The sequence below is a fragment of the Chrysemys picta genome, chromosome 8 (genome assembly GCF_011386835.1).
Source record: "Chrysemys picta bellii isolate R12L10 chromosome 8, ASM1138683v2, whole genome shotgun sequence".
NCBI lineage: Eukaryota > Metazoa > Chordata > Testudines > Emydidae > Chrysemys > Chrysemys picta.
Genome location: NC_088798.1, coordinates 499,910 through 512,936, shown reverse-complemented (window position 1 = coordinate 512,936; position 13,027 = coordinate 499,910). Strand labels below are relative to the sequence as shown.

Here is a 13,027-nt window from a genome sequence, read left to right as displayed (position 1 = left end):
TTGGCTCCTGGACTGGGGCCCATCCCACCCCCTTGAGCTCCAGGACACAGCTGCCTGTGATGAGAAGACCCAGAAGAGACCCCACAGCCAGATGGCAGCAATCCTGCCCCAGAGCTTACCGCCACTGCCTAGCTCCTCCGGCGGGCAGGCGGCCTCCACGCAGAGCGGGGCCGGCAGCACTCGGAACTCCATGACTGCATCGCACAGGGCATGGCGCACGGCACTGCGCAGCTTCTCCGACAGCTGCAGGGGGCTGATGTTCCCTTTCTCCCAGACGTCCAAGCGCACCAGGGTGCAGGCAGCTGCGGGAAGAGGGGAGTCACCCGAGCTGCACGGCCCCTGCAGAGGGATGACCCCCCCAAGGCTCAGACACCCCCACGGCCACATGATGCCCTCTCCCCTAGCACAGCAGGCCCTCCTCAGCTCTAGCCATCCCGGAGACACAGCTGGAGGGGCCCCACCACCACAGCCCTCCACTCCCCCCCCCCCCCCCCCCACACCCACACCCACAGCCTTGAGCCCACTGTCCATGGTGCCCAGAGCTCCCTCGTCAGGCTGCAGCTCCTGCCCAGGCACAGGGACAGGGACAAGGCAGCTGCTCAGCGGCTCCAGGACAGAACATGCGCACTCCCACCTGGTTGGAGGGTGCCGGGCTCAGCATGGTGCCTGCTGACTGCAGTGAGGCTCTCGAAGTCTGCGTCCTGCAGCAGGTCTGTGCCAGGCGGGGACGGGGGCAGCTTCAGGGAACTAGACCGTTCCCAGTGCGCCAGTGAGAGGGGGCTGTCACGCTCATCCACGAACGACAGAGCAATGCACGCAATTCCTGCAGGAGAGGAGAGCCCGAGTGACTGCGTGTCAACCCTGCACTGGACACCCCCAGCCCACAGGGACTCTGGGCCCTTGCCGAGAGCTGCCACTGCAGCCAGTGCCCACGGCCAAGAGGGAAATGCCACCCCCTGGCATACAGCTGGGTCTGTCCTGCTGCCACTCTAGCATTCCCACACTTACACAGCTGCACAGGAGTGCCCGGTGCAGACAGACAGGGTCCCTGGCCTGGGGAGCAGAGGGGATGGGCTGCAGATGTCCACATGATGCCTTGAGGAGGTGCGTGTGGGTCATGTATCCATCATGCTGCATTTGTATTGTTGGCTGGTGCAAGGAGTCCAGCTATGCTGCCCTCGACGCCCCATCCCCTCCCCCCCACCCCCCTGAATGCTGCACCAGCTCCCCATGCCCTTCAGTGTGCTCCTGGACGTCCCCGCAGCATCCTGGCTAGGACATGCCCTCCCCACTCCCGGGGCAGGGCTCTGTGTCCTTGCTCCTCTCCCTGCCAGCATCCAACACTCTTCAGTAGTGCTGCAGGACCTGTAGCTCCTGGTGATGATGCTGGGGAAGGCCCCAGGCCTGCAGCCTCGCTCTGAAGAGCTGAGCCGTGGCCTAGGGGTTTTACCCCCTCAGGGGCAGACAGAGTGAGGGGCTCTGGGCTCAGGGTATAAAGCAGTTAGTTCTTTGTATGGCAGGAGCCAGACCCTCAATCGGCCTCACTGTGCCACACACAGCCAGAGGCCTCGTCCCCAGGGGTCCGCAGTCTCCATCGGAACCAGGGGCACCCGCCGGGTGGGGGGGGGGAGGGGAAGGCAGCAGCAGCAGCAGCAGGAGCAGGTGAAGACAGCCCAGCCCTGGGACCATAACTCAGCCACCCAACCCCTCCTAGCCCTACCCAGCCCCACGCTGCTTCCCAGGGCAGCTCTCCAAACAGCCAAAGAGCGGAGAGCAGTCCATGCAGGAAGCGCCGGTGCAGTAAGGAGGCTAAGAGCACTGTGTCCACTGCACATCGTCCTGTGTGGGGTCCCCCCACTGCCGTGTCTCTGGAGATGGAGATAGCTCCCCGTGGGCCACCAGGAGGGCCCTGGCAACTGGGAGAGGGTGCGGGGAAGTTGGCTGGGTAAGGGCAAGATCCCTCCTAGGGGCAGTATGTGCAAGGTGGCCCAGGAACCTGCACTTAAGGGCACTGAGACAGGCAAGTCGCTGCACAGTTGCTGGCATGTGAACGCACGCAGGACCCATGCACTAGGTTACATGCCAGCAATGGGGGCCATCACAGGGCCCTGCCCCAATCCATCTCGCAGGAAGGTAACGCCCTCCCCTGCAGAGAGCAGTAAGTCACTCTCATGGGTGCCAGTGACTCAGATGGGAGAGTGGGTCACACAGGGACGGCAGCAGGTGGCCGTGGCCTGCCCCCACTCAGCACTGGAGGCAGCGACCCCTTTTCCAGGGGGCGGGGGGATGCTTCCAGCGGAGCAGGAGTCTGCTGAACGGCTGGTTTTTATCGTCCTTGGGGGCTGGGCTCCACACACTCCAGAGCACAGCGCCCACCTTGGCAGCCCAGAGAGGTGCTGAGGAGGTGCCTTTTCCTGGTGCCCACATGTCAGAGCTCTGCAGTCTGGGCTGGCAGCAGAGTGCTCGGATAGGGTCCCTGCAGCCCGCCCTGCCTAGGACATGCACCGAAGCGTCGGTGGCAGATTCCCAGCAAGGTGGGTGCTGAGAGACGTTCATCGAGGACTATGATCATCATCCAGTTTGACCAGGCGCGTAGCAGGCCAGAGAGAATCTCCCCGGGGATTCCTGGAGCCAGCCCAGAACGTTGGTCTGAGCTAGAGCAATGGCTAATTATGTCCGAAGTTGAATTTGTTTATAGTCAGCATTGTCTAGTTCAGCTTCCCGCCCCGGAGCCCGTTCGGCCTCAGTCTGCCAGCCTGAAGAGTCCTCTGCTAGCGGAACACACGGCTCCACCCCATGGTGCTCAGACGTGCTCCAGTCACCCCTTCTCTCTCTCTCTTGCCAACGCATTGAGCTCCTTTAGTCTCTCATGAGCAGGCAGGCTTTCCAGCTCACGAGTCCTCCTTGGGACTCCTGAACCTTCCATCCCCCCCGACGCATGCACACCTGAATGGGACACAGTACCCAGGGCTGGTCCCTGTCTGCCTGCATCAGGAGGGCTGCTACCCCCTACCTGGGGCCGGGCTAGCCGTGCAGCTCTGTGACCTGCCTAATTCCCCAGGCCCATTCTGCAAGCGCCTGCCCCAGGCAGATGGCTGGTTCCCACAGGCTGCCCCAGCACGAGAGGCCAGCCAGGATCCAGGCACAATGCTCTGGAGCAGGGGAACAGGCTGGGGTCCACCAGATGCCAACGCTGCCAGTCCCATTATGAGAGCAGAGGGGAGCTCCGCTGCGGGGTCCCCACACTGGGCATGGCAGCTGTGGGGGGCCCCGCTGTGGCTGGGCCTGATGCCTGCGGTAGCTTGGAGCTGTGCCCCTCCCCTCCACAGCCGGGAGATGCAGGGTTCCCCCTGCCACCTGCAGCAGCCGGGAGCTTCGGGGTTCCCCTGCTGCCTCATGCTGCGGGTGGACCCTGCAGCTCCCAGCCGCCGCAGGCTGAAGTCATAGAGGTCTCGAGACTTCCATAAGAAAATCGTAGCCTTAATCCATTGCTGGTGTGATGATATCTAAGGCCCAGCTGAAACTGGAAACCTACTCTCCCACTCTCGGGCACAGCCTAGACAGACAGCGACCGAGATCATGGTCCCCCCACTTCCTGACAGGATTTCCGCCCAGACCCACACTGACGGAGATTGGGGCTTTGTCCCCTCCTCCCCCCTTTCCCACTGGAAGTGCTGGCCAGACCGCAGCACTCACCCAGCCCCATCGCACTGGATCCCCTCCACCCAGCCTCATCACACCAGGGATGCTGTCCACTATAAACCCCCCAATGCAGCCACCTGGGTCTTGGGGTGCAGGGTGACCCCTCAGGGCCTTGTGGACACAGCCGTGGAGGGAGCCTGTACCCTGTGGGCACTGCCTGCAGGGTGCCCTGGTGGCAGGAGATGTGTTCCCATTGCAGAGAGCTCCCCGGGCTGAGCTGGGGGCGGGGGGGCCAGCAGCAGAACTCTCTCTCCAGGGGATTTGAGGGTTGTGGCTCCAGGCAGCAGCAGCCTCCTGCTCACTGACCCCACAGGCAGCTGGGAAGAGGGAGCCTGGAGTCACACAGCCACGAGCCAGCGCTGAAGCCACAATACAACCCAACCAGTCCATGGCAGGAACAGAGGGGCCAGGTGGGGGGAGGGGAAGAGGTTCAGTGCAACACGAACCACAGGTGCTACCTTGAAAGTGGGAGAGCGGAAACAGGTGCTGCACAAGGTCCGACATGGTTCCTACACAACAGAAGAGCATTCAGAGGCCACCGAGGGCCACACCAGCCTCGCCACAGACAGACACAGAGATGGGACATTACCACCCAGCAGGGGAGGGGCACAAGGGACCAGCACGAAGCACAGGACGGGCAAGCTTTCCTCCAACAGCCCACGAGAGGGGGCAGGACACTGCACCCACAACGAATCCTCAGCAGCTAGTACCTACGGTGCTCAAGGGTCCCCATCGCCAGGCGCCTGCACCCAGCGGGCCTGCCCTTCCCCACCCAAGACCCTGAACCCCGAGGGTTACCCCATGCTCCTACCTGTTGGAACCCAGCTGTGTGTCACCCCAGAGCTGGGTGAACAATGACCTGGGCTACTGAGGGGCAGGGCACACTGGGGCCCTCGGAGAATAGCACATCAGGGCTACTGCTCTGCTGCTCGGCCATGTCCAAGGGGCCTCCAGCCAGCCCCAGAGCTGCACTGCAGCAACGCTGCTCCAACGGGAAGGAATGGGGCAGGGGACCCTCTCCAAGCTGTGCTGGGCCCCAACTGCCATGGCGGGGCTTTTCCCTGGGAGGCCTCCCCAGGGAAGAGATGATCCCCATGGTCCCACATCCACACTCTGTGCACAGGGCACGTGCTGCCCTCCTATCCCTGCGGGACGCTCAGCACGAGAAAGCCGCTCCCTGCTGCTCAGCCCCTCCCCCAATGCCAGAGAGCCCAGCGCCCCAGTACCTTTGCCGCCAGTGCCTTGGCCACCAGGCTTGTTGTACAGGTAGAGATCTAGGTCGGGACTGCCACCCTGCTGGAAGTAGTGCTGGGGAGCAGAGAAGGAGAAGGGTGAAGGGCGTGCCAGGGTAAGCACCCCACTGAGCGACGGGAGGCGGCCTCAGCCACATCAGCAGGAGAGCAGAGCCTTGTCCCAGGGGCGGGCGCGTGCCAGCCCAGCGTGGCTTCACCCACTGTAAGCGCTCTGCCTCCAGCCACATGGGCAGGTCCCTTGCTAACCCTGAGCCTGTCCCATCTGCTTCAGCCCTGCCCTCCATGCTCAGCCCTCATCATCTACCAGCCACTGGGACTCGATGGGCCCTGGGCTGGTGCCTAGCAACCTGCCTTGCATGCTGGTGGCATCACCCCCTCAGCCACAAGTCCAGAAAGGCTGCCGGGCCACTGAGCTGCCTAGGATGGCTGTCAACCTGCCAGGCCCCACAGCTGGAGGGGAGGGGAGCAGACAGCCTGCCAGCCAAGCAGTGCTGCTGGGGGTCAGTGGGCACTGAACTCTCCACCACCCGTCACCCCACCTCCACGCCCTGATGCGGAGTGGGCGGGGCTGCAGGCCGAACTCTAAAGTCTGAGCCTTTCTTAAGGGCATGAAGCCCTCGGAACCACATGGCAGCACACCCAGGAAGCCAGAGCCCAGCAGACCCAGGGGCAGGCTCAGCGCCCACGTGGAGGCTGGCATAGCAGCCCTGCTCACTCGGTAGGTGTGGCACGGCTGGCCAGAGGCATTGGCTCAGTGGGGCCAGGAGACAGAGCCACGGGGCATTGTCAGAATTAAGAGAGAGACAGACGTGGCGGGGGGGTCTCCACGGCGACAGCCGGGAACAGGACCATCAACTTAGCTCAACGCAGATGAGTGCTGCAGCTGGGCCCCTCCAACTCCCCACCCTCCTTGTCCTCTGGGTCACCCCCCCGCCCGCAGCTTCCCAGTACCTCAAACCCCTCCCCCCGGGCATCGGCCTGTGCGTGGGGACAAGGCCCAGTGCGGGGTGACTGCAGGGTAAGGAACCAGCACCCGGCGGTGCTGCCTGCACCAACCGCTCCCAGGGGGCTCATCTCCTTGGGTGGGAATTCACTCTCCTCAGGCTCTGGAGCGAAGCGTCAGACTTCGCCACTCGGCCGCTGCCTTTGAGCGCAGCAAGACAGCCACAGACCTGCACGCTCTGCAGCCGGAGCCCTGCTCTGATGCACCCCCAGTCCATGTGGGAACACGGCCGCACGCAGGGCCCCAGCCCCTCACCTTGAAGTGGTGCTCTACGTTGCTGTCGGTGTACTTGGGGGTGTGCAGGAAGATGAGCAGGTTCTGGCGCAGGTAACAGGCCACAGCAGGGAGCCAGGGCAGAGAGGCTGGGGGCAGAGTGAACTGGAGGACTTCCGTGGGCGGAGAGCCTGGGGGCTGGATGAACTGTGAAGAGGAAGCCTGCTCATCCCTGGGCCCAGCACTCCGGGGAGAGGCAGCATCAGACAGGCCCCCCCGAGTGCTGCTGCACACAGAACTCCCCGAGGACCCAGCGGACGTACGCGGGGCGCTCATGGGCACCCTGTTCCAGAGATGGCCTGAAGCAGGGGGTCAGCGCTCAGACACCTGGCAGGGGCCCTGCGCCACCCCAGCGCCTGGTACCCCAGCCAAGAAGACAGCCTCAGGCAGTGGATGTTCCCTGCAGAGGCAGAGTGGCTGGCCTGGGGGTGGGGGACAGCAGGGGCATAGCAGGACTGATGGCTCCTGGCCTCTAGCAGGGGTCTGGATCTGGCTGTGGGCCCTGGGAACACGTTACCTCCACGTCGGCCGGGGTCAGCTTGCAGTTCCGCACCAGCATGACAGTGATGATGTCCAAGGTGGCTTCATCCAGACGCCTGCGCAGAACCTTCACCAGCTCGTCTGTGATCTCGGGCCCTGGGGAGAAGCAGAGGTGAGAGCAGCCCCCAGGACAACATGCTCATCGGGGCATCACCCCCGGAGGTCCCACCCCGCCCCTCAAGCAGGGCACCCGCCTCTCACAGCAAACCCCAAGAGGCTGCTCCCGTCGGAGGAGTAGCCCTGGCGCCGACCGGGGGAGGCGTGGCACTGTCTGGGCCGCACATCGTGCATGGGGTTGACCCTGGGGCCATCTGGCATCGATGCCCAGGACAGCTGGGGGGGCAAGGGGAGAACAGGGCCCGGCACGGACAAGGAAGCAGCCCCCCGCCCCGGGCCAAGGGATAAACTGTTCCCCCTGACCCGAGACATGCCTCATGCCACGCAGAGCTGCTGACTCCAAGCCCCAGCATCAGGCATCGCTCAGACAACAGCCGGGGCAGAGAATCTTGCGCCCCCACCCCCACAAACCGCTGCCCCGGGAGCAATCCTGCCGCCCAGCCCGCCCCCCACCCACTGACCCAGGGGCGATCCTGCCCCCCAGCCCCGCTGCCCCGGGGATGATCCTGCCCCCCAGCCCACTCCCCAGCCCGCTGCCCTGGGGGCGCCCCAGCCCAGCCCTGCCACTCCCACACCACTGCCCAGGGTAGGGGGTGATCAATCCTGTGCGCCCTCTCTCCCCCAGGAGGTCATGACCCACCTGCTGGGGCGACACCATGCACCATGAGCTGGATGTGTCTGTCCACCTGGCCCACGGGACGGGCAGAGTCAGCGCTGCGGCAGGAGGTTGTGTCCAGGGAGGAGCGCGAGCCCTGGGGGGAACAAAGGGGCTACACTAGACACATTCGCTTCCACAGCCCCCTAGAGCCAGCCCCACATAGGACTGCTGGGGAGTCACTGAGCTCTGGCAAGCTCCAGCATCTGCCACTGCTCACACGACCCCCCCCACCCCACCCTGTCTGCAATTCCCCCCCCTTTGTTCCCCCCTGCCCTACCTACAACCCTCCTACCCCACACTTCCCTCTGCCCTGCCTGTAATTCCCCCACCTGTACCCCCCAACCCTCCCATGCCCCACATGCACCCCCTCACAAACCCTCAAAACCCACAACTGCCTGCCAGAGAGGAGATGGGGCTGCTCCCTGTATCCCAGGCCTTCGGCGCCCACCACCAGTGTGTGCCCATGCTGGGCCCACTGACCCGCCCCCCCCCACAACCCTGAGGAGCTGCCCCAGATCCCGCAAGGGCAGAGAGCAACACAGACTTACTGTCTGATCCTCCATGTGAATGGGCTCCTGACTGCGCGTCAGAGCCAGCGAGTGGCACACGCAGCCCTGGGTGCTCTCCCCTTCCCCCGCCTTCCCGTTGTGGGTGGTTTCAGAGAGTCTGGGCACAGGGAGAGAGGGACGGGAGGAATGTGAGGCAGCAGCCTCAGCCCAGGGGGTGGGGCCCGGGGCATTAAGGTGTCAGTGAAAAGGAGCAAGAGTTCAGTGGGGTTTTTACTGAAGGCTCAGTGGGTCTTCGTGTGGAGGGCCAGGCAGCGGCGGCAGGAGGGACCCAGTCTGCCTGGCACCACTGGTGAAATGGTGCAGTCACTGCAGGGGCTGCAGTAGCATGTGCAGGGCACTGCCCAGACCCAGACCGTCCCTGCCCCAAGGAGCCCAGAAAACCAGGGCAATAGCCCCGGCGGAGGTCAGGGGGGCACGTCCTAGGGACAAGGCGACTGGGGGCAGGGCTGGGGAAGGGGGCTCCTTACCGGAGGTAGAAGACTGACTTGGTGGATCGCTCCTGGTAGACAAACATGTTCTTCCTGTTCACCACACAGAAAGCATTGAGCACCGAGCGTAGCGCCTGGATAGCTGTGGAGACACGGGACACTGAGCTCTGTTCTGCAGCCCACTGCCCCACTGAGCTCTCTGCCCCCCGGTGCAGACATGGGGCCTAGGCAGGCACCGCTCAGACCCCCGCCTGCTGGATGCCTGGGAAAGGCAGGGCCCGCCCGCCCGCATCAGCAGGGCAGTCAGTCGACCCCGACGGTACGCACCTCGCGAGACCCCCATATTGGGCCCCATCTTGAGACGGGAGTGCACGTGGATGAGGGTGCTCCACACCACGGGGCAGGCGAAGTGACCTGGCATGAACTGCATGGTGGCTGCCAGGTAGTCGCGGGGCTGGTAGCTTTCCTCAGTGGAGTAATCTGCAGGGCAGAGAGTGGGTCATGTGGGCATGGCACCCCGGTCACGCCAGCATAGCACCCCGGTCATGCCGGGGCTGCAGGCAGCTCCCCGCCTGGCAGTGGGGGGGGGAGGGGAGAGAGAGAGAGAGAGAGAGAGAGAGAGCACAGCTTACCATCGGTGGGCTGGGCGCGCTGCCGATAGGAGTTGTAGGGAGTCTCGCTCTTCCAGATGTCCTCCTCGCTCTCCGCCACCAGCAGCGTGTTGCAGACATGGCTGTCGTGCAGGTCCTGCAGCAGCAAGCGCTGCAACAGACACAGGGGGGGGGCTCAGGCTGGCTCCCCACGGCCCAGGCCCCAGGGCGAGCGAGGCTGGAACCCAGGGCCCAGGCAGAACAAGGGCTGCAAGAGCCCTCGCATTGGTGCTACAGAGGGAACTGGGGGCTGGGCTGAGCCCAGGAACCCCTGTTCCTTCGAGAGCCAGGCTGAGCCACATTATCAGCCACATTACCTGGTTAACGACCCTGCAGATCTCGCCAATCTTCCTCACCACGGTCTGGTGGAGACGCAGACACTCCCCGGCCGGCTCCTTCCCGGCCTCAGCCATCGCCACCTGCTCTGCACTCAGGCTGCTTCGTGGGGATGAGAGAGAGAGGTCAGCAGGCCTATGGGCTGCAGGCTATGGGGCCCAGCGCCGGGCACAGTACCCGGGAGCCCCAGCCACACTGGGGAGCTCCTTGGCAGCTGGCAGAAAGGGCTAGTCTCCCAGTGGGCAGGAGGGGTGGAGAAGAGTGGGGTGATGCATGGAAGGGAAGGAGAGCCAGTCAGGACCCCAAGCCTGGACAATGGAGAGAAGAAGCAGCTGGCAGGACAACAGAGGGAGAGACAATGAGTCACTCCTTGGCAGGGAGATGGGAACTGGGGCGGTGAGAGCAGAGACCCAGGACTGGAGTGCAGGGCTGGGGGTGAGAGCAGTCACATGGGGGTCCTGGAGAGAAGGGCAGGCAAGGGGCTCTCAGACCCTGCGGGAGCAGGCTTGGGGCAGGTATGCTGCAGCGGGATCGAGGACTCGTACCCCGCGGCCCCGACTGCAGGCGAAGATGCAGGGGGACTCTGTCTGCTGTGGGAAGGATCAGCAGAGGGGAGCCAGTGGAGAGGGGCTGGGAGCAGCAGAGGCCACAGAGCTGGAGCAGAGTCCTGCTGAGTGGGGTGTGAGGCTTCAGAGAGGGAGCAGCAGAGGTGCTAGCAAGGAAGGCTGGGTGCCTGCCCCAATCCCCCTGGCCACGGCCATGGCTGGGGGCAGCTGGGAGGGCAGAGCGACAGAAAGCCCCACCCAGCTCAGGTCACAGAGATTGGCAGCATTAGCCCAGCTTGCCCTGCCAAGCTTAAGAACAAACCGCCCAGCTGTTTGTCTGAGATTGTGAGCGTTGTGACGGGGCTGTGCTGTCCTGGGCCCCGTGTGACATGGCTGGTACCAGAACACCCCAGTGCTGGGCTGGGGCCACCAGGGTGCCCCAGATTGAGACAGCAGACGCAAGGAGCAAGCAAGGCTGAGAGCAGGCGACAGAGGGGAGCAAAGGCACTGGGGGCAGAGCGGGAGAAGTCTGCAGGCCAATGCGAGTGACAGGAAGGGGGTGTGGAGAGGGGACCTGGCACAGGACCTTCGTTACCGTGTGTGAGAATACACCTCCACCCGGTCCTGCTGGATCTTTACAATGAGCCAGAAATCCGGCATCAGGGGGCACTTGGGGTCGTGGTCGCTCATCAGGGCTTCGTCGCACTCCGAGTCACTGCTCCCTCCATCGTAACCTGCCGCAGAAACGTGGGCCCTGTGAACACAGCCCCCCTTGCTTCCTTCCAGAGCGGGAGCTGGCACCTTGGAGCCCAACGCCCAGCCAGCCCCGTGCCCCACGCTGCCTGCCCTCGCCGAGGGGAATCTCACCTAAGTGATCCGAGTCCATGCTGCCCTGGCTTGACACTAGGCTCTGCACTCGGCTGGGACGCTGCTTGCTGGCGCCTGCGGGAGAAGAGGGAGCTGGTTGCAGCGCACAGACCCCGGGCTCCCAGACTCCGCAGGGTGGGACATGACACCAGCTGACTAGCAGCACAGGCCCAGGGTGCCGGGAGGTACAGCGACGGCCCTGGGACTGACTCTGGAGCAGCCTGCGTGTCTAGAGACACCCAGCACAGCCCAGTTCACAAACCCCCATGTGCAAACAAGCAGAACCAACCCCCCAGGTCGGCACAGAAAGGGGGAGGCAGACGGCCTCGAGAGACCCCGTTCCCAGGAGCAGGGCTCCCCCATGCAGAACACCTGGGTCAAGCAGGGACCACATGACAGCACCGAGGAAGCTGCTCTCATGCCATGGGCTCCAGCCCAGCCCATGCTGCCCAGCCCCATGCAGGCTCCTACCTTCCCTGCCCTGGGTCCCGGAGTCAGCCAGGCTCGCTGCTGATGGCGATTTCTCACCACTCCCCTTCTCCGAGGACAAGGGCAGGAACCGAGAGTGGGGAGGAGTCAGGGGGGTCATCTCCCGGGCTGCCTCCTCCAGTGAGCTGTGTCCCACCGCTCCACTTTGCTCCGGCCGCAGCACCTCCTCTGGCTCCTGCACCCAAACCAGGGGCTGCGTTACTGACCCGCCCCCAGGGCTGGTTCCCGAAGCTCAGCTCCCCCATGCCATCCAGACAGTATCCATCCCTCTCACCTCGTCCTGCGTCTGTCCGCTCTCGCCCAGTGGATTTCCCACGTCCGGCCCAAACTGGCTCTCACCCACTGGCCAGGCCCAGAGGCTCCCAGCCCCCTGCGGCAGGGAGGGCACTGGATGGAGGCCTTCGGCATCTGCTTCACTACTCCCCTCCTGCCCAACGTGGCTCTGGGCTGCTCCAGTGCTTCCTCCTGGCGCGGGCTGCTGCAGGCCGGGGACAGCGCTGGCGGGGGCCTCCAGGGGGCGCAAGCGGCTGACGGAGACGTAGTGGTAATCGCTGCCCTCAGCATTGAGCACGTAGCCAGGCAGGGTCATTCTCCGAAACTCCTGTAACACAGAGCCCACGAGAGTGCACTGCAAGGGGGGCCGGGCACTGTCGAGGGCAGAGCAGAGAGCACACTGGGCATGCCCATGGGGGGTGGGGCGGGGCACATCGGCAGGGGCCGTGAGGCTCTCACCTCTTTGAACTTCTCCAAGGAGTGCTCGGGCCCAAAGACGAACTGCAACGGCACCACCTCGCTGTGGCAGCTAGGCCTCCCCTGGGAGCTGTAGACGTGGGTGGCGACCCGTTCCAGGATGGAGGTGCTGACCGCCTGCGAATGGCGCAGTGCAGACACCATCTCATCATCCAGAAGCCAGCGGATCTAAGGGCCAAGGACACGATGTGGGTGACCTGTGCCCACACTCCCCACCATGCACCCTGGGCCTCTATCTCCCTCCCCAGCCATGCCCACTGGTGGCCAGAGGTCAGAGACCCTCCTGCACCAACCCCAGGCCTTGGCTGGATTCAGACAGACTTGCCCAGCAGCTGGGCAGCACAGCCAGTGTCCTGTGCGTCCTCAGCACAGCCTGGGGCCTGCTCTCAGCATGCAGCCTGCTGCAGGCAGCAAAGGTCCCCGCACTGGGACACGCTTGGCTGGGCGAGAAGGCGGCACTGCGGTGACCCAGGGAGGGCACCCAGGGCTCACCTCATTCATGGTGGCTTCGACAGCTTGTCTGTGTACCCCTGGGAGGTTGGAGAGCGCTGGATGCCTACAAGAGAGGGAAGAGTGGGTTCATTCTCCCGCGCTCCTGCACTGCAGCCGAGCACGGAGCCCAGCTGCCAGCCCAAGGGGTGTAGTACCTCTCGCCTCCCGTAGACGGCAGCCGGTCCAGGTTGTGCATGATCTCCTCGTCAGAGCGAAAGGAGGAGGGCTGCCCGGGCGAGCGGGTGAAGGAGATGCTGCTCTCAGACGTGTATCTGCCACGGGAAGAGAGCGCAGGTTGGGACAGCAGCCCCCGAGCCCCAGGCAGGAGCCACACAGAGGGGCTCCAGTGGAGTGC

General features: G+C 64.4%; 1 protein-coding gene across 17 annotated transcripts in view; it reads right to left on the bottom strand.

Annotated features, from left to right (window-relative positions):
* The window catches only part of SZT2 (SZT2 subunit of KICSTOR complex), a 67,313-nt gene that overhangs the window by 19,070 nt on the left and 35,216 nt on the right, over window positions 1–13,027 (bottom strand). For 10 of the 17 annotated variants that reach the window (XM_065553671.1, XM_065553680.1, XM_065553682.1 and 7 more), the window contains 19 exons: window positions 12,828–12,944; window positions 12,673–12,736; window positions 12,163–12,348; window positions 11,705–12,031; window positions 11,413–11,605; window positions 10,942–11,016; window positions 10,670–10,808; window positions 9,511–9,631; window positions 9,176–9,305; window positions 8,871–9,023; window positions 8,583–8,685; window positions 8,095–8,212; window positions 7,529–7,640; window positions 6,749–6,867; window positions 6,214–6,378; window positions 4,929–5,010; window positions 4,161–4,211; window positions 635–823; window positions 120–302 (listed from right to left, as the gene is read on the bottom strand). In XM_065553671.1, coding sequence (XP_065409743.1) covers window positions 120–302; window positions 635–823; window positions 4,161–4,211; window positions 4,929–5,010; window positions 6,214–6,378; window positions 6,749–6,867; window positions 7,529–7,640; window positions 8,095–8,212; window positions 8,583–8,685; window positions 8,871–9,023; window positions 9,176–9,305; window positions 9,511–9,631; window positions 10,670–10,808; window positions 10,942–11,016; window positions 11,413–11,605; window positions 11,705–12,031; window positions 12,163–12,348; window positions 12,673–12,736; window positions 12,828–12,944 — 2,627 coding nt within the window. The remainder of the gene's footprint in view (window positions 1–119; window positions 303–634; window positions 824–4,160; window positions 4,212–4,928; window positions 5,011–6,213; window positions 6,379–6,748; window positions 6,868–7,528; window positions 7,641–8,094; window positions 8,213–8,582; window positions 8,686–8,870; window positions 9,024–9,175; window positions 9,306–9,510; window positions 9,632–10,669; window positions 10,809–10,941; window positions 11,017–11,412; window positions 11,606–11,704; window positions 12,032–12,162; window positions 12,349–12,672; window positions 12,737–12,827; window positions 12,945–13,027) is intronic. The other 7 variants (XM_065553674.1, XM_065553688.1, XM_065553675.1 and 4 more) reach the window with 5 other exon arrangements.